This window comes from Oxyura jamaicensis, chromosome 6, assembly GCF_011077185.1.
Source record: "Oxyura jamaicensis isolate SHBP4307 breed ruddy duck chromosome 6, BPBGC_Ojam_1.0, whole genome shotgun sequence".
In the NCBI taxonomy this organism is placed as follows: Eukaryota; Metazoa; Chordata; class Aves; order Anseriformes; family Anatidae; genus Oxyura; species Oxyura jamaicensis.
The window spans coordinates 28206258-28226069 of NC_048898.1; the positions used below are offsets into that span (position 1 = coordinate 28206258).

Consider the following 19812-nt stretch of genomic DNA (forward strand, 5'->3'; position numbering starts at 1 on the left):
ATCCTATGGAAATAAATATTGTCAAATTATGTTATGGTTCTTTATGTCAGGCTTAGATTCATGACATTCCTTACTCCTTCATGATCTACTTGTAATTAAAATATGTATCAATTTTTTGGTTTATATTCCGTGTTGAAATTAGTCTAAGATGCATGATACTGTTTGTTCAGAAAATGCTGTAGTTCATCTTTTAAACATGAGTTTACCATCATTCAAAGATAATGTTTGATAAAATTTGAAATTACCTCTGGAATGAAACTTTATATTTCACTGGATTTTTTTTGTTTGTTGTTCTAAACTATGTCCTGTACAACCAAACGGGTAAGTTTTAGAGATAGAATTTATCATGTGGGTTTGTAAACAAGAACTCAAGCAAAAGAACATCACAGTTGCTACAGTTTAAGTAGATCGTTAGACTAATAGTAGGTGGAATATGTAAAATCATTCTTATTGTGTCTGTATTTTTGTAAAAAATAAAAAATATAAAAAATTCTATCCCATCTTGAGTTTAGGGATATGCAAATCATATTTTATCATTAGTATGCATACAAAACTATTGAAATGTTGTAAGTATGGTTGTTTCATATTTACCGTGTGTTGAAAAAGAGAAATGATGGCAGTACAATCTCTTATGAAAAAAAAAAGGTGTAAAACTGTCCTGATATGAGACTGATCAGATTGCAGTTTTCCATTGCAGGACTTTTCCTTGACAGTAGTTGTTTCTGGAGTAACAGCATCTTTCAGTGAATGCTGACACCTCAAATGAAAATAATTGCAGCCATGTAAAATATAATTGCTCATTCAGAAAACAGCTTTTTAACAGTGTCACAAAAAATGCACTCTGTTAAAACTGGCATGCTTTTTTCTCTTGGTATTAGTTCATCTCCTGAAATATGGTACTTGCAGAAAATGTTCTGGAAAAGCCAGCAGTTAACTTGAAAGCTAAATATTATTGGAAGGGATACTAACTTACATTTAAAGTACAGATTGAATATACGAAATATTCTTAAATAATTGTTTCTGCTTGGGATGCACTTTTATATGGGGCCAAATGAATCTTCATGTCTTTGCTCAGGTTTTATCTTTTCTATGGAAAGTAAAGGTTATGTTGGCATTAACAAATACTGTGCCAATTTTGCCCGGTTTTGTAATTTCTATTCAACTTTTTTCAACTCCCTAATCTCTCTTCATTTTAAAGCAGTATTCATCGTGACAGTAACCTAAGTTAAAGTTTCTGAGAACCTTAAATTTCTACTTATATTGAACAAGTGTAAAAACACTTGTAGATTAGACTGGAATAGCAAGTCTGACCATTCTTTCTCTCTCCTGCTTTGATCCCACATGGTTGTCAGCTTCTTGTCTTTGCACTGGCTCCAAGGCCAGAATTACTTGCAGCAGTACATTGCTAGTAAAGAGAAAGCAGAAATTATGTTTAAGAGACATGATTGCATGAGGGTGCCCACATGCTTAATCCTGGTATTCCAGTTTGCATGTTGTTCCTTCCTTAGGGTGTAAGTTATCTGGCCTCTGGTTAGCTGTTTGGCTGGCACAAGACAAAGTAATGCCATTATAATACTAAAGTTTACATTATATCTTTGTGCTAAAAAAATACTTCTTGAGTATCATGAGTTATAATTTCAAAAGTTCACAAACTGACTGTGAAAGACAGTCAAACTAATTTGGAATAATTGCTAGCCATGATCAGATCTTAACTGCATGAAGATTTCTAAAATACAGTTAGATAAACACTTTGTGCAATTCAAAGTAGGAAATTCTGCATAGCATTAGTTTAATAGTTACACTTTATGAAACACTGAGCAACTCAGAGACTTAGACTTATTTGCAGTTATAACTTCAGTATTAAGTGCAGTCCTTAACATTAGTGAAAAGTAATTATAATAACAATTATGGGCTCTATTCCATGTAAGTATGAGTGTGTGTCTGTGTGTATGCTGTCTTAGAGATAATTATTAAATCTTCATGAAAAATTACAGTAAAGAGTTGAACTAATGCATGTTCTAGTGAGGTTGTAGAAATGTAGCCTGAAGGAACGTTTATTACTTTGTCTTTAAAGTAATTTGCTTTGAAATAGTTTATTATGCAACTGAATTTATCTGTTTTTCTTTTAAAATTAACATTCTTTTTAAAATTATGCAATTAAAACATTTTAAATGTATTAATTTTAAGCACAAAATTGTTTTTGTCATTTCCAAAACCATGTTTCAGTGTTGTAATTAAAATGGAAAATGGTGATAGTTAAAACATGGTTGACTAGAAAGAAGATTTACATCCATATGATTTATTAATATTTTGCATGTTGCTTTCATTTTTTATACCAAGCAAGTTTTAAATGGATATTTCTATTAAATTTAATTCAGTAGAAAGACTATATTTCATTGTTTGTATGTTGATACAAAGACATGGGAGTTAGTTATGCTCCTCACTTTATGGTGAATGCAGGTGTGGGCACACTAGAGTGAAATTACACTTTAAGTTGATCATCCGTGAAACCATAAAGCCCCAGCCTACAAAGTACAGTTGGCTCTGAAAATGTTGTAATTTACTTCTATTTTATTTGCAGATTGCCTTCTCACAACACAATACTATCATGGATCTGGTGCAGTTCTTTGTCACCTTCTTCAGGTAAATTGCTTTTTCTCTTTTATGACTGAAATCATGCCGATTCTATTCCATCAAAAAAGTACATTGCCCAGCTCCTTAATCTTAAGAAATGTCTGAAAGGAAGTCTTTAAACTGTGTTCGGTAATTTGCACTGGGGAGGATCGAGGCTGTTGCCCTGCAAGTAAAGGCAGCTGTTGGCATCGTTCATATACCAGTGGTACAGTCTTCACACTTATGCATCTGGCTGATCTTTATGCAGTATTTCTTATTACACTGGTTAAGAGAAGCCAGCTTTACTGAAGTAATTTTTACGATTTACTTAAGTATTTTGTGCGCATGTATTTTTTTAAGCGTTTTACCAAATTATTAGAAATGCTCATTCTGTTCAACGTCTTATTGAAGTTGGTTTTTCATAAAGGCCCACAGATCACTCACTTTCATGGGTTAGAGGTGAATTGTGAAAGGCAGTAAATGATGGAGGAGATTTAACTGTGGCAGCAGTACAGGAATTGGTTTCCTCTGCAAATGGACAACTATTCTAGTATCTCAACAAAATTCCGTTGAAAGACTTCTTAAAAGTTCAGCTGTCTTATAAAATGTCACAGACTTTAATATACATGGATTAGTTACAGTGCTTTGAAATCTTGCTATGAATATATTCCTCAATAGCCATGAAGTGTATGTAAAATGCAAACAGTGACAGACAACTGTGTTCATCAGACTTTGTGTATTTTGAGAAACACCATGCATTTATTTCACAAGTTCACAGTACAGCTTTTCTCTCTGCTTTAATCGCCATACTTTGAGGAACGTTATTTGAGGAATCAGACACAAAATGCTGTGAATAGGCCAACTTTTATGAATTGCTGTCACCTATAAAGGGGCAGAAATGAGCAGGCCCTGAAGTATTCTGCATTCAGTATGTTGGCTAATGGACACTTACGTGGCAGATGCAAAACCTCCCATTTTCTCCTTTTTCACCACAAATGGACCAGTAACATGCTGGTTGCCTAATGGTCAGTCTAGAAGTGTTTTGTTTTGTTTCTGGGAAACAAAGATCCAAAGCAACATCCAAAAAAATTATGGTGCTTATGTGAACTTTAAGACAAACTCCTATTGAAGAAAGCAAAATCTGTCCAAGTGTGATAGAACAGGCCTGTGACAAATAGCAGAGGCAGATGACTAAGAGCAGTTTATTTCTTCTTACTGTCATAATGCTGGCTTAGAAATGGTAAACTATAGAGTGTGTGCTTGAAATGTCTTCTGTATAGATATATTGTGGTAGCTTTCCTGGTATGATGGTCTATCTGATATGGTTTATTATGAGCGAATGCAAACTCACTGTGCTCCTGATGAAAGATCTTGCTTTGTCTATGCTGTACGCTAAGGAAATGAAGGCCCATCCAATACCCCTTACTGAAAGAAGGGGTGTCCTAGCTGGCAGCTGTGGTACCACTGCTTTTGACGCAGCCCCAGTGTAATAAGAAAGGCTTTCAGCTGCCATTCATTTCAAGAAGATGGGCTTGCAGCCATCTGCAGCATAGCATTAATATCCAGTTGCAGAAATTCTTATAGTTTTTTAAAAAGAAACAGGAAATGCTACGGGTAGTGCATTGCAGCAATCCCAGCAAGGACCCAAAAAGTTTGCAATTAATGGCAAGGCAATTTCCAAATACCCACATATGTCATGCTAAGGTTTGGTTCTTGGGCTTGATGGTTATGATAAGAAATGGAATGTCTACATTCCATTATATCCAATATATCAAGAATATATCTAATATATCAAAATATATTTTAAAATCTTGATGTCAGGTTGTATGATACCCTTTGGAAAATGAATGAAAAATGTTGAAACATCATTTAGAAACATCTTTAGTTTTTTTTGTGGTATTTAGAGTTTCCCAAAACTGAATATCACTTGGCAACCTGTTTAACCAGGCATGTCATTCAAAAGTATAAGCAAACTGGATTAGTAGAAAAAGTGTGCTTTTAAGAATGGTACTGTGCTTTTAAGAGCTTCTCTTGAATGACTTTGGGCTAAGTTCTGTATTACGGTTTGATGTCAAAACATGTTTCAACCAGCCTTAAAAAAAAGTGCATTTGCCTAGGACCTTCTCCCATCTAGTATTATGTTTTCCACCCTTTTGAACACAGGCTATAATTCTTCTCACCCTGGCTGCCCAGCCAAGCCAGGAAATAGGTTTGTTTGACAATCACTGTTCTTTTTAACAATCATTCATATATAAAACTTAAAACTGTTCCTTTATGGTGTGCGTGTTCCAGAGTAAAAGATGCATTTTACTGCTTCATCCAGAAACATGAGAATAAAAAACATCTTTAGAATTTTCAAGACGTATCAACAATTTGAAAAGTGTTATTCTGTAAGGAATTTGTTTTAGACTAAACATAAGAAAACAAAAAAGCTATGGTTAGATGCGTAACTAATGCACAGTCTACTATTTTACAGCCTAGAATAGGAAAATGATAGAAATTCAAGTTCTCTTGAAGAAATAAGCAGAATATATTATGGGAACTGTAGTGCCCCAGGCCATGATATTTGGCAGGGTGGGGGGGAGGAACACTATTTAATGTCTTCTTTTTTTATACAGGATTTTTTTGTTGTTCCTACTGGTGTAGTGACCTTTTCTTTGAAATCAGAAATGCTATCAGATATCTAAGGGTAGTGACAGATTCCCAACAGTCTTACTGAGACTGCGGCATCTGTTTTGTGTTCGTCATTTTTTTTTTTTTTTTTAGCTTATGCCTTGAAGACTTCTAGCTGTCATACCAGTTGAGAAGTGTGTGACTTTTTTTCCACCTGCTTTGAAGCAGTAAAGATCTCATTAGAAAAATTTCACAGGCAGCAAATGTGAATGATCTTTCTTCTTATACTAAAGAAATTCAGTCCTCACTATCACAGACAGTTTATTCTGATGTTGCCCTCACCAGTAAACATGCAATAAGCTAAAGCCTGACTTTTTTTCTTTATAAGCTATAATTTAAGAAGGAGTTTTCAGTGTCAGCAAATCTTACATGAAAATATTGTTTTAGTTAAGGAACATTGTAGTAATTTTCCAGTCGTATATTGAGCGCCTTTAATTTCTGAAAACATATTTTTTTCTTTAGATCATATTTTATTGTGTATAAAATTTTCAATGATCAATATTTATTAATATTATTTTATATTATTTGTCTCAGTAAATCCTGAATTGAGAGCAAACACACTCCTGAATTCTAAAGCTCCTTCTGAATACAATTATGGTTAAGAATTTATAACAGTACTCATGCTTTTCTTGGAAACTTTTTTTGTATCAAGAATCTGAAGCAGAACTTCTGTAAGAAATGCATTTTTTTCTCATAATCCTGTGAGCAAGAATTTGAAACAGAAAACAAAATTTAGCTATATGTATTGTTGTGATAGGCAATGATATGCAACTGCTACAGTCATACCTATTTTTATAAGGTGTGTTTCAAATACAAAACACCAGCCATTAACGTAGCAAGCATTTCTCTGAGCATAGATCTTCTCTGTGCTCTCAGAATGATTCCTTCCTTTGTCTGTGGTTCAGCTTTTCGGGTGGAGCTGCCAACTGGTGGATGTTATCACTGGCTGGAATGGTACGGCTTTCATTGCATTCATAACACTTCTCCTTACTACTGTGGATTACAGAATTTCCAATTTGTAATGAGTGGAGCGATATTAGGAAATGAGGAAGCAAGTTTTTCTTGCTTGCTCTTAAGACATCCTGTGAAAGCTCTGGCCACTTAGGATCATGGGGTACACTCTTCTTGACAAACCTTTCTGTGTGTTACAAGTGAGGAAAAAAACAATATTCAAAATATGGCCTGTGTTTATTGCAGGAAGAAGGAATGGGCATTTAGATTATGACAAGGACTAGTATGAGTTACAAGAGGAGATACTGAAGAAACAGATTTATCACCCCCATCTGTATGACTGTGGGTGCCAAGAACTCAAACCAGTCCCTTCAGTTAGGTTTCATGCAATGAGAGAGGATGGCTGCACTTCAGCTGGTTGTGTCAGATCTCCTGAGAGCTTCAGTACCTGAATGGGCCATTCTTGGTGTAAATTTGCAACAGGTGAATTCCTTCTCTTTACTAGCATCCTTTGGTGAATCTGTGTGGTTTTGTGTTTTGTTTTGGTTTTGTTAAAAGCAAAGATGATAAATTAATGCTGGATTTTAGCATGCTTAATTTGATGAGATTGCCATAAAATGGCAATCTGGAAGTGCAGTCTGTAAGGATCAGATCACGTCTAACATGGCTAGATTCTCAGGAAATGCAGAAGTCTTTTAAATCAAAATTTAAATATCTTCTGGTAACATGAAAATCAAGTTATCATAGCAAAAATGGATTTTGCATTTGGGGCTAGAATAAAATTGATTTTTACTTAGTGAAGCATTAAACCATTTTCACCTGACTTTGAAGTAAAGAGTTGTTTGACTTCCACTGGGACAAGCATGTCTATGCTGCAGTGGGCGATTTCAGTTTTTATTATTGTTGAAAATATTTGTTTTTGAACTGTGGAATGAGCTTTGTGTCTTCTGTACTACAAATCACCAGGAAGCTTTGCCATCACAAAGTTATTTGATACATTCGTATTTCCTGAGAAGGCGGCCGCTTGTTATTAGCCTGCAGGCAAAGGAGATTCCCCAGTACCACTGGACTGGTGACTCTGAAACAACGGATGAGCCATTTAATTTCCCGGTGAATTTCCTGGTTTCCCATTATTTTATTATTGTTTTTCCTCTTTCTTTGTTCATCCTTTTGAGTCATTTGGAAGTGCATTTGAGTGCACTAGAGCCTGCGATATTTTGATTTTGACAAACTGTGTTCCTCAAAGTGCAAAATATTTGCTCAGCTTGAAATCTGGAGGTGGTCTATGCACTTGCTTGATATATAGCAGATTTGATCTTTCCCTTCCTTCAAATACTTGCATTTAAAATTTTCTATTTCTGACTTCACCTATGTGTCAAATACAGTATGGGAGAGCTGTTTATTGTGCCTGGTGAAGTATTTAATCCTAAATTTTGCCTAGTTCATAATATCTAGAAATAAGTTCTGTAGTTGCTTAGCTGCAGATGGAAGTTGCATAATCAAGAATAGATTTGAAATTCTACCTCTTGTGGGTTGTATTTTTTCCTGTGCCTGCATGAGAGAGTAAGTGCTGATCACAGCTGAATTAAGTTTGATGAAGGGTATAAAAGAATCATTATGTACAATGGAGCAGTTATACATAGATGTACAAAATTATTAGATGGGATGCTTCATATATAAAGCTCCATATCCCATAAGATATTTTCATTTTTTTCGCCAGCAGTGTGATGCTTGAATGTAGTTGCAAAACCATATCAGCATGCAAATAATGTTTGGATGACTATAACAAGATTTGAAAGTTTATTATTATTTTTTTTTCTAAAAAAAAAAAAAAAGAAAAAAAAAGAAAAACAACAACAAGAAAATGTACTCCAAAGAGCATTTTGTCATTTCTTTGCTTTTGCAAAATCTCACTGGAATCGAAGCAGCCATTATGTAGTTGTGTTCACACCAGAGGTCTCTGAAGGTGGAATGTAAAAAATATTTCCCAATATTTCTGCAGAAAGTATCAATGTTTTTTAAAATATTTTATATTTTGAAGATTCAGTTCTATGCAAGCTCTCTTACTCTGAGACAGTTCTGTAACCTTTTCCTTTTGGGAATTTTATTTATTTATTTTTTTACTTCCCTATGTTTTATATTGTATTTTGTCAAATCTGGTTAGTCAATTTTTTTCTCAGACTAATGCAATGTTGGAAATCACAGCTATTTGTCTTTAGAATGCTTAATCCTAGTCACTTCAATGAAACTTCATCCACTGCGCTTTAAACAAGGACTTAGAACAGGTTTTCATCTTTGATAAGTGGACTTGAAATTTTGCTGTTGTCATTTTAATTCAAAAGAGAAGTAAGTCTGTCTTTTTTATGACAGGGTACATGTAATCAGTTGCAAAGTCAACTTCAGTAGTTTGTTTCCAGATGTACATAATGAAGTGGGGTGAAAGCTGATGAAGAAAAATAAAGAAAAAGGGAAGTAAAACAGTAGAGTTTAGGCAATAATGTTATTGTCCGCTACAGCAAATTAATTATAAGGTGCTTTCTCAAGCACTTTGCCGGTCTGTCTTAGCAGACGCAGTTGGTATGGCATGCTGTGAAATGAGTGACATCAAAGAACTGAGCTATCTGCTTATGGCAGTAAAGAAATATTGAGGGTCTTTGTGTTCAAATCTAATAAATCAGAAAGAGAGGAAAGAGTGCTAGACTGAAGTGTGGATGTAATAACCATTAAATATTAAAATATTAAATATAATTATTTTTGAAAGGAGACATCTGAATTCAAAAAGAATTTATGCAATTAGCTTTTAAATGGAGTAATATAAAAAATACTACAGTAAAATTTCCCTGTACCAAATGAAGCATTTGGTATGGAAAACTTTGGTTTTTATCTATATGGTTTATTTATTTATTTATGGGGCTGTGTTACATTTTGTCAATAAGATGCAAGATTATGGAAATTCTGCTGTGGACTCCAAAAGCTACCCTAAACCATTAGAAGAACATCAGATTTACATTAAGAAGTAGTTAAATAATCTATTTATATGCTAACATCGGAATTTAGTCTGTATATGTGGCTTAATTATGTTCTGTATAATAATTGTCTTCCTGTGTGCTTTTAATATTTTTTATGATATTTTAGGAAAAAACTCTACACTTTCAAAATTATATTCATTTTCTTGCATGTCTTGAATCTTTTCAGTCAAAATTGTAAATATCATGTTCAGGGGCATCAGCATTTTTGTATTTTTTATAGAGTACAATTACAGAACAATAATGACGGTTCTTTGGTCTAGAAATCTAAGCATCCTTATTCTGTCTTCAGGAGAACTTCTTTTAATGGGGCTTTTAATAGGGAGAGTTATGACTTCTTAACACTTACAGCTTTGAATATATACCTTTCCTCTTTGGAAAAGGTATTGGAAATGGTGTGTAATGAAGGGAAAAGTCCTTAAACAAAGTAAGAAACTTTTTGATTATATTTGAGTCCAGTACCCTAAGCAGTGCTGTCATCAAATAGATATGGCTTGATGTCTCTCTGAATGTATTTTATATTTCTGCAATTTATTGTCAAAGTATGTGGTGGTTTTACCATGCTAGGCAGTTGAACACCACAATCGCTCTCTCACTCCCCCTCCTCAGATGAGGAGGGGAAGAAGTAAAGGAAAGAACAACTCACGGGTTGAGATAAGGATGATTTAATTAAAGAGAAATATATATATATATATATATATATGTTATTAAGGAAATATTATTATTAATTAAACAATTCAACTAAAGGGAAAAAAGGGAAAGGGGAAGAGGGAGGGGGGAAAGGGAATAACTAAACAGAACAAGTAAAGGATATGTGGAAGTGCAGAGGAAAGAAATTACTCTACTTCCCACAAATGAGCGATGCTTGACCACGTCCTTGAAGCAGGGCCTCAACGCACGTAGCCGGTGTTCGGGAGGAGGACAGACGTTTTTACGAGAGCCCACCCCTCCCCTCTTCTTCCTTTTTCCACCTTTTATTGCTGAGTGTGACATCACATGGTATGGAATATCCCTTTGGTTGGTTTAGGTCAGCTGCCCTGGTGATGTTCCTTTCTCACTTTTTTGCCCACCCCCTAGGAGGGTCAGAGAGAGTCCTGATGCTGTGCCAGCACTGCAGAGCAGCAGACACAACACTGGTGTGATACCACTGCTGTTCTAGCTACAAGTGCAGAGCGCAGCACTGTATGGGCTGCTGCAGGGAAAGTTAACATCCCAGCCAGACCCAGTAGTATAAAAGTATAAAAGCCAAACTGAAAAAAAACAGCACAGAGAGCAAAAAGAATGAGGGGAAATCATTAAAAAAAACACAAAACAAAACAAAAACAAAAAACAAAAACAAACAAAAAACAAAACAAAACAAACAAACAAACAAAAAAAACAAACGAAATAATGTGAACCTTTTGATTTGGCAGGCTGCTGAAATGTGGCTTTTGTTGGCAATTCTTTTTCCCAAATTCACTAATATGCCATAATTTTAATGAAGGAGACTTTTCCTTGCTTAACGTAAAATTTTAAATTATTATTATAAATCAGAAAAATCATTGCAAAAAGCTGAATTGAAAGCACATCTATTTTTAAATGGAAGCAATATATTTAATTTCTAATTCTTTTTGAAAGTTACTGCAGAAAATATTAAATTCTGTATATCATAACGTGTCTGGAAATTTCATGGAAATAGTGTTTAATTTTTTTTTATTATCTTTATATATATATATATATGTGTGTGTATATATATACAACAACACTTGTTGGGAGATATATAGAGTATTTCACCCATGAAGGGCAAAACCATAAAATTATTTGAAATATGAAAGTCTTTTCCATGAGTAAAAGAAACATAATCACACTTTATGGGTGTGATGTTCTATTTATTCTATGGAGATTAATTTCAGTTTATGTTAGATTAAACCTCTTTGATTGTAAATCTTCTTTATTTGCTCCTTCAAAGAGGTGAAAGGAAGAACTGCTGAGAGTTAAAGTTCACATCTAGAGCTTTATTGCGTAATATATTATAGATTCCTTTTAAATGGTTCATTTAAGTTTGATATTGTATTGGCAGAATAAAATTTGGATGTCAGTCTTCCAGACAGTATCCTGATGTGTACTATAGCAATTTTCCTTTTTAAGTCGTATATACAGGCTGTTTGCATAATTGAGCATCCATTCATACTTTATACTAGTAGCTTCTGGTATGGCTCCTGGTATATTTAATATGACAAGACAGCTTTGTGTGGGTGTTTCTGAGTATATAAATTATTTATGTATGTAGGAAAATATACTATATGTGCAATATATATGTATGTGTGCATTGTATGTATACATTATAGAACGTTAACTATAATTATTTAATAATCATAGAATATCCTGATTTGGAAAGGACCCAAAAGGATCATTGAGTCCAACTCCAGGTTATAGGTTATAAAAGCCTACATTCTCTATAACATTCAGGAATATATACACTATTGGAGGGGAAAACAAACAAACAAACAACGACAAAACAAAACAACACAACAACAAAATCATTTTTCATAAATATATTCCCTGGATGGACACATTTCTTTCCTCCTTCCAAAATCCCAGGATTTTGATGTTTCATTGCACAGCAAAGACCAGTGAAGCAAAGACCAATAAAGCAAAGACCAATAAACCTATTCTTTGTTGGGGCAGTTGTCAGGGAATGATTTCAAACCATTATCAGAGTTTGTCTGGAAGATGAGGGATTAAGTTGCTTTTCTATGTTCAATACAAATTAATAAGCAATTGAAAGAAGGATGTGGTAGCTGTTCTCATTAATTAACTAGTATTTATTATAGTGGTATTTCATTGATGCTGCTTACTTTAACTAAAATATAAGTTCTATAAAAAGCAGTAGATATTGATATTTTAAGCTCCCTGGTATCAGTTATGCATTCTGTACTTAAATTGCAAGGCTTTATTAATAGCAGTATTGAAGTTTTAGTGTGTTATTTAATTTTGTTCTTCCTTCTCCTCAGTAAAATAATTTTGGTTACATTTTCAGTAGTCCTTTTAAATGCACTTCTCTACAGTTTTCTCACAGTATGCTCTTGACAGTATGCTGCTTCCAATGCTCATTTCACTTTCTTTCACATATTTCTTTTAACTTCTGTAGAGCAGTCCAAATATTTTATGCCACAACAACATCCATTGTTTCTAAGGAGACTGGTCCGAGATCCCTGTGGCATAGGTATACGGCTTTAATTTGTCCATCACCTTTATTTTAGCTCCTCTATAATGCTACAGATCTCTGCTTTCAAAACAGAAAGGCTGCTCCCATCAAAAATATTTTCTATGGCCAATGGGCCACCTAAAGGCAGCGAGCATCTTTTACTACAGTAAATCCTTGTTACTTCCAAAACAAGTTACGCTCCACATGCAAAGTAGCTGGAGTGTCTCAGCCTGTGCATCTAATCCTTTGCTCATAATTTGTTTTAGGCATAGGCATGCATTGTGGTCCTGTGTGTCAGTGTTTGGGTGAACCAGTCTGTGAATACCTATACTGTGCTGCCCCACTTGACATAGGTGATTGATCTGTGTAGAATTATTTGAGCAGAGGCAATTCAGATATTTTCTTTGATTTTTGTTGTTTACCTAAGCCATAAAACAACCATGTTCTATAACTCCATTCTTCTCCCATAGTACCTACATAATTTTATTATATATATATATATAATATAAAATATATATTCACATATATTTTACAAGATATGCTTAATTTTTTTTGAGTGGACTCACAGTACTCATAAGTGGTCCAGATGGCTGTGGAGTATTTTAAAAAATGATGTCTTTGGGATCAGTTAGACTTGTCTAATAATAGTAAGTTCATAATCATGTGACAGTAAGCTTGGATCGTACATGTTTGCACTTGTTTCTTGGTTGTTGTTTGGCTGGGCTGGCTAGTCACTGAGAATTTCCAGAAAAAGAAGAAAAAAAAAAAGAGACACAAACCATGCCACAGAATCCAGCTGCAGCAGATCAGTACCATCTCATGGTCACACTCAGATCAGAGTTCAGGAAGCACCTAAAACCTAGTGCTACTTTTGTGGGGTTGGAATAAATTGTTTCATTCAGGATGTCAGAAACTTGAACATATGCCTGTATGATTAATGACTGCTCTCAAGAAAGGGTTGGGAAATCCCATCTGATGGGCAGAAACTGCTAGTTAATGTTGATTTCTTGAAGGGGATTTACTTTGATTCCTTGTTACAATATAGCTGATACAGAGGACATAGGCTGAAATAAATGATGCTTGGATGAGATAATGCTAAAGGATTTAAAATTCTACACCCGAGTACTGTTGATTCCAAAATCGCACATCAAGTTTGGAAATTAAAGCACTGTCTATCATTATTTTATTTATTTATTTATTTATTTTTATTTTTTTTCTCATGTCTGAGCATACTTCATGTAGCAGACAAAGTAGTGATGTGGTTACATGAGATCTTTAAAACTAGGTTGTGTCTGAGATTAGAGTAGTCTTCAAGACAAGTTACAATATTCCTGAGTTTTCCAGGCACCTTTCTTCAGAAAGCTAGAAAGCTAAGAGAATCCAAAGTGTGGTATTTTCCTACACCACGAGTAGGAAATTCTTTAGATACGATTTCCTAGTCTTCTCAATTAAAAGGACTGCTCTGATACTAGGTGGGAATCCTCACAGAGATTTGATGTTTTCCTGGTGTACAGCTGGAGTCTGCACTTATGATATTGGATAGGTGGTAGGCTGACAACAAGGAACAATATTGAAATGCAGAAATCCAAAATCTTTAAAGCATTCTTTTAGGCTTACTTTTATATTTTATTTTAAATACATGTTGAATACTCAAATAAAGAGAAAAGCTTCTACCAGTAAACAGCTGAGTTTCTCTACATTCTTATTCCTATTGTATAATGTCATCCTTTTCTCACATTAAAATAGCTACATATTAGCATGTTCTATACCTGCAGAGATGCTCATGGCAGTTACTTTGCTGTGCAATCTGCAGAAAGGGTACACAGATTTTCAGTCACCATATTTAAGAAGTTTAGCATAGAGTAGAGAACAGTGATTTCATCTGACTCTCCATATGTGCAAGTCTTTTTTAAACCACAAACTAAGATATTTGCATTACACCCTTGTATTGTTTGTAAACAAGGTTTGTAAACCTTCGTTTAAAACCTTGGTCAGTAATTTTATGAACTGCATCACTGTGCAGATGCTGTTCCTGGTAATCAACCCTGACACAGTAAAACAAATATAATATGTGTCTCCTTTATCATGCATCCTTACCAGACATACGGCTCTGCCTGGGAGGACCAGATTAGACAAGGCAATATGTGTTTCCTTTTAACTGTTTTTTATAAGGTTGGTAGTTGTGGACATTTGAGAAGAGAATTTTGGGGGCAACTTAATGTGACTTTCATGAGATGCTTCAGGTAAGATTTATTTATGGAAATATATAGGTTTTCAGGATTGCATCCAAAAATAGCATTTTAAGTGCTGTCATCTGGATAAGAAGAATTAACTATGTAATTAGTTTCAAGTGTACTTGAAAGGTGTTGCTTAACTTGTGTGAATTTCACCGGAGAGACAAATAAATACAAATTTACATTTAAATGAATTTTGGTTATTTTTGAAGTTTTAAATACTATCTTAGATCATTTGCTTCATATTCAGACACTTCTTTCACTTCCCAGTTCAGAAAGCAAGAACTGAGGGCTTGAACCCTTTGTATTGGACTTAGTGACCCTTAGGATTGGAAGGGTCACCATTGAATTAAATTTTCCTTTTTTTTTTTTTTTTTTTTTTTTTAATGGAGAAACTGCAAAACTGCAGAGAAAAAGTTGGTGCTCAGGAGGTATTGCTTTATTAAAACAACAGGGGAGGAAAAATTGGAATCAGAATGGGATATAGATCTAGGCTGTAACAGGAAAAAGAACCTGCTATATTTAAGCATGTACAACAATAAAATGAATGTAGGTGAAGAGAGAATGATTGCCCAGCTATTAGTTGAGCAATTGCAGAAAGTGTCATGTGCCATGGTACTCTTGGTATTAGTTACTTCTCAAGAATACCTCTCACAACTAGCAACAATAAGAGGAGAAATCTAAATCCACTCAAACGGTAATGGTGGCTTAGTAGTCAGCATGTTTCCTTGCCTGTGGAAACCTGAGATTTCTTAGACCAGGAAAGAAGGTCTACTGTCTGATGTGTCTTGGCTCTGCAGGGTCAAGATTTGTTTTCATGAGCCCACACACTGTGTCCTACTGTTGATGGGAAGCTGAATATCCTCCTCCATCACCTGCTAAGGTTACTTTCCCTCCCAGTATACACATTTTAATTTGGAACTATAACACTTCATTCCCAGAATCATTTAGAATTGTTACTTGTTTAAATACTACTTGTAGTACTGCTTGTAAAAGTGTTATTCAGAGGAATATAATTAGTCATTGAAAACATCAAAAAGTTTATACTGCTTTCATACATATCAGACCCCTAATACTATGTTTACACTACTTTGTGCTTCAGATAATCCTGTTGAAATCTTTGGAGCTGCTTTTCATGTATATTAGTTAACACAAGTAAGGATGGCTGAACCTGGCACATCATAATCATAAACACAATGTTCTTGTCAAGTACAATGAGAGAAATCAACTGCTGTGACAATAATTGCTATTCAAATTCGTGGTTTTAGAAAAATAATTGTTCAATTATTTTTATTTTAGAATTGTACTTGCTTTATAACATATCAATTAAAATGTGCTCTATTTGCCAATAAAAAGGCAGTAAATAATATTTCAGAAAAACAGCATATGTGATCTCTTAGGAAAATTCTACAATATTAATTTAATAACATGGACTTTGGTGACTCATTTTCCTTGTATTAAACTACATTAACAAGCTTTTTGTCTTTTTTTTTTTTTTTCTTTTTTCCTGAATGCTATTAATTTTGGTTCATACTTGAAAATATCATAGTATGAAAGAGAAACATTAATATAGTGCAGGGGACACTGCAAAAATTAATGTTGCACTGTGAAATGTACGTTTTTTTGCTCTTGGCACAAATAGTGAGATGAAGGGACACGAGGCTTGTGGATCTGTAAGGATATTTAACTGTTGTCTCATCACAGCAAGGTCTAAGTAACTAAGCAACAGCTGTCTTGATAGTCCAACTCCTGTTTTCAAAAGAATACTTAGGAGGACTTACACTTAGGAGAAGTGTAAGTGTACACAAGTACACAAGTCTCACAGTATCTGTTTTGGCAACACCAAAATAGTGATAAATTCATCTCCTAAGTGCTGCTTATTCCTGTTCACCTGGTTGTTTTAACCCTTTAAGTTTCAGCATCGCAGCTGAAAATTTGTGCCATGGATTTATGCACTGACATCCCAGTGTTTTCTGCCTTGTTCCTTATTCCTTTCCTAATGTCTCCTAACATCCTATTTGCTGTTTCAGTTGCTACAAAACGTTCAACTAATTCAAAGAACTATCTGCAATGACTTAAGGACTATTTTCTTGAGTGGTAATTGCTAATTTAGACCTATTGTTGTGTATCTGTATATAGAGAGTTTTTTATTTATTGTTATTGTTATTATTTATTTATTTATTTATGTTGTGCACACTGCCTTCAGTTCATTGGCACTGAATTTCATTCTCTTATTATCTGCCAAGTCATTCAATATTGTGAGATCCTTTTTAGTCAGCTTTAATTTGTATTGCTCTACATAAAACAAGACTGTTACCTCCCCACTGCCTAAATACAGCTTAGTTTGACAAAAATTATTTTCCATATCTGTCTTCTCTTCGTTAACATTAATTTTGATTCTTCTTTCTGATTTATAGTGAGAAAAAAAATATGTTTATTTTTATAGAAAACAGAGGAAAAAGTCAAATACTTCACGTTTACTTGCCAGGAAAAGATTGCACACCAGTGAAAACATTGGACATTATCACCACTGTAATTTCCAAATTATTTATTATTATTTTATGTGTGTTTTTAAAACACTTGTTTCTGATTTTGCACATAACATAAAAGATGTTTTGACTGATGACAGGAAAGTTAGATGTGTGACCCAGCTCCATTGATATACAGATTGATATACAGATTAAAGCAGGAATTTGGATGAAGTTTTAAGTGGGAAAGATTTCCTGGGAAAGATTATTTTTAAGCAGTTATTTGTCTAAAAAAAAATGAAGAGGAGTTGCTGCAAAAGTGGTTTACTCTTCAGGACAACGGGGTTTCTTTGTTCTGCTTTTCCCCGGACACCAAGTATAAATTCGTAGTCAACTTGTGATTGTTTCCAAAGAAGAAGAGAGAAAGGCAGACAGCCAAAGATAGATTTTAGAAAGTGAAAAAAAAAGTGAAATCAGAGCGCACAAACTGAAGTAATATATTAAACAAAATGGTGAATGTTCTCTGATGATTGTTTTCTGTCATAATATAGTGTGTGCTACTCAGATATTTTGTCGTAAAATCTCTTAAGAGAAACTCTTTTAGTAAGAAGTACTATGTTACTAAGATGGTGCATCAATTAAAATGTTCTTACTGCATTAGTTCCTGTCAGTGAAGACCCATGTAGAAAGATGATTTACATTGAGTTTCATTAAAGTGTAAGGTTGAAATTTCTCTTCAGAATTCCCTAAGGTTCTTGAACCAGCACTACTTGGCCTCTCATGTCTTTTTATTATAGATCGCTCACTCTTCCACAATTTCCTGTTCAGAGGAAGATTTTTAGATATGCTGAACTGTTCTGATCTATTGATCAAAACCAATCAAAATTCCAACTACCTTTGTTTTTTAGAAAATCTGTGCCAAGAACCAATAAAAACACAACGCCATATTTAAGATGGTCCTACAAGGAGAGAGGCAGTATATATCTTCCTTTTCCATAAAAATCCCTAGGTCCCAAAGTGCATTAAAAAACTGCTAAGGGAAATGCTGGTGGTTGACATTGGCTTTTAAGAGGAAAGTCAAACTTCACATTTAGAAATAGATCTTTTAACCATTTTTCCTTTCAGGTTCAGTTCAGCCTTCTTGGAACTAAACAGACAGAATTAAGTCTCCTACATAAAAACAAACACACAAAAAAACAACCTGTTAATTTTAATTACATAATTGATCATTTTATGTCCAAATCACTTAATATGTATGGTACTTTCCTCTTTCAAACCCAGCCTTACTCTGACATCCTTTCTCAAGAGTGTTCAAAGAAATTGATAAAAAGAATTTATAAGCAGGCAGTGAAAAGAGTTTTAAGTGAAGAATATGTTTATAGAAAGCTGTATTGATTTGCATTACTTTAACCATAAAGGTGAGCTTGTGTTATGGAAACTGAGTTTTGAACATGGAGCAATTGTATTCTTTATTGTGAAATACTCAACGGTACAGCTGATTCTTGGTTGCTTGCACCCAAGGAATGATTGGGTGCTTTCATTCCATTACCTTAATGGAGACATTATACTACAGTTGCCATAAACTGTTTTCTAATAGTCTTAATATCATGGAGAAATATTGAATGACATGAGCTGTTCTTCCTGGAGATGCATTTTGAGGTCATAATTTCAATTCTGTTTACAACATGATGTAGGGAAATATTGGTGGAAATATAGGGAAATATCCATTCCTGCATGGATAATAATTGTATTTTGCACTCACGCACAGTAATCCATAAAACAGTACTGCTTCAAAGAATTATTGGTATTTTCCATATTAGTTTTTAAAAAAATACATTTTTAAGCTTTTTGGAAAAAATATTTATGACTAGAATATTTAAACAGTTACATGCTTGTATTAATTGAAAACACAGTAGATATGCTCATGACTGAAAGTTCTTAACACAGCTTGAAAATCCAGATATTTTCATATTTTGGTGATCTAAATCAATTGAAAGATGTGCTGTTTACCTTAGGTGTCAACTTTAGAAGCTTTTTTCAGTATCTAGAAATTCATTAATGGTTGAGAGTCCAATGATTTTTCTGTGAAAATCCTTTATGGATTAAATGTTACAAATGCAATATTACTGGAGCAAGAGTGAGAGCATATGCTCTCATTGTGAACTGCAGAAGTTTAATCTTTCCGTCTGTCCTTCCGTCTGTCCTTCCGTCTGTCCTTCCGTCTGTCCGTCCGTCCTTCCGTCTGTCCGTCTGTCCGTCTGTCCGTCTGTCCGTCTGTCCTTCCGTCCTTCCGTCCTTCCGTCCGTCCTTCCTTCCGTCCTTCCGTCCTTCCGTCCTTCCTTCCTTCCTTCCTTCCTTCCTTCCTTCCTTCCTTCCTTCCGTCCGTCCGTCCGTCTGTCCGTCCGTCTGTCCGTCCGTCCTTCCGTCCGTCCTTCCGTCCTTCCTTCCGTCCTTCCTTCCGTCCGTCCGTCCGTCCGTCCTTCCGTCCGTCCGTCCTTCCTTCCGTCCTTCCGTCCGTCCTTCCGTCCGTCCGTCCTTCCGTCCGTCCTTCCGTCCGTCCTTCCGTCCTTCCGTCCGTCCGTCCTTCCGTCCTTCCGTCCGTCCGTCCGTCCGTCCGTCCGTCCGTCCTTCCGTCCTTCCTTCCTTCCTTCCTTCCTTCC

At 34.8% G+C, this 19812-nt stretch overlaps 1 protein-coding gene across 5 annotated transcripts in view; it reads left to right on the forward strand.

Moving 5' to 3' along the window:
* Positions 1-19812, forward strand: part of ATRNL1 (attractin like 1) — a 489972-nt gene that overhangs the window by 248268 nt on the left and 221892 nt on the right. For all 5 annotated transcript variants that reach the window (XM_035329979.1, XM_035329982.1, XM_035329977.1 and 2 more), the window contains exon 25: positions 2582-2643. In XM_035329979.1, coding sequence (XP_035185870.1) covers positions 2582-2643 — 62 coding nt within the window. The remainder of the gene's footprint in view (positions 1-2581; positions 2644-19812) is intronic.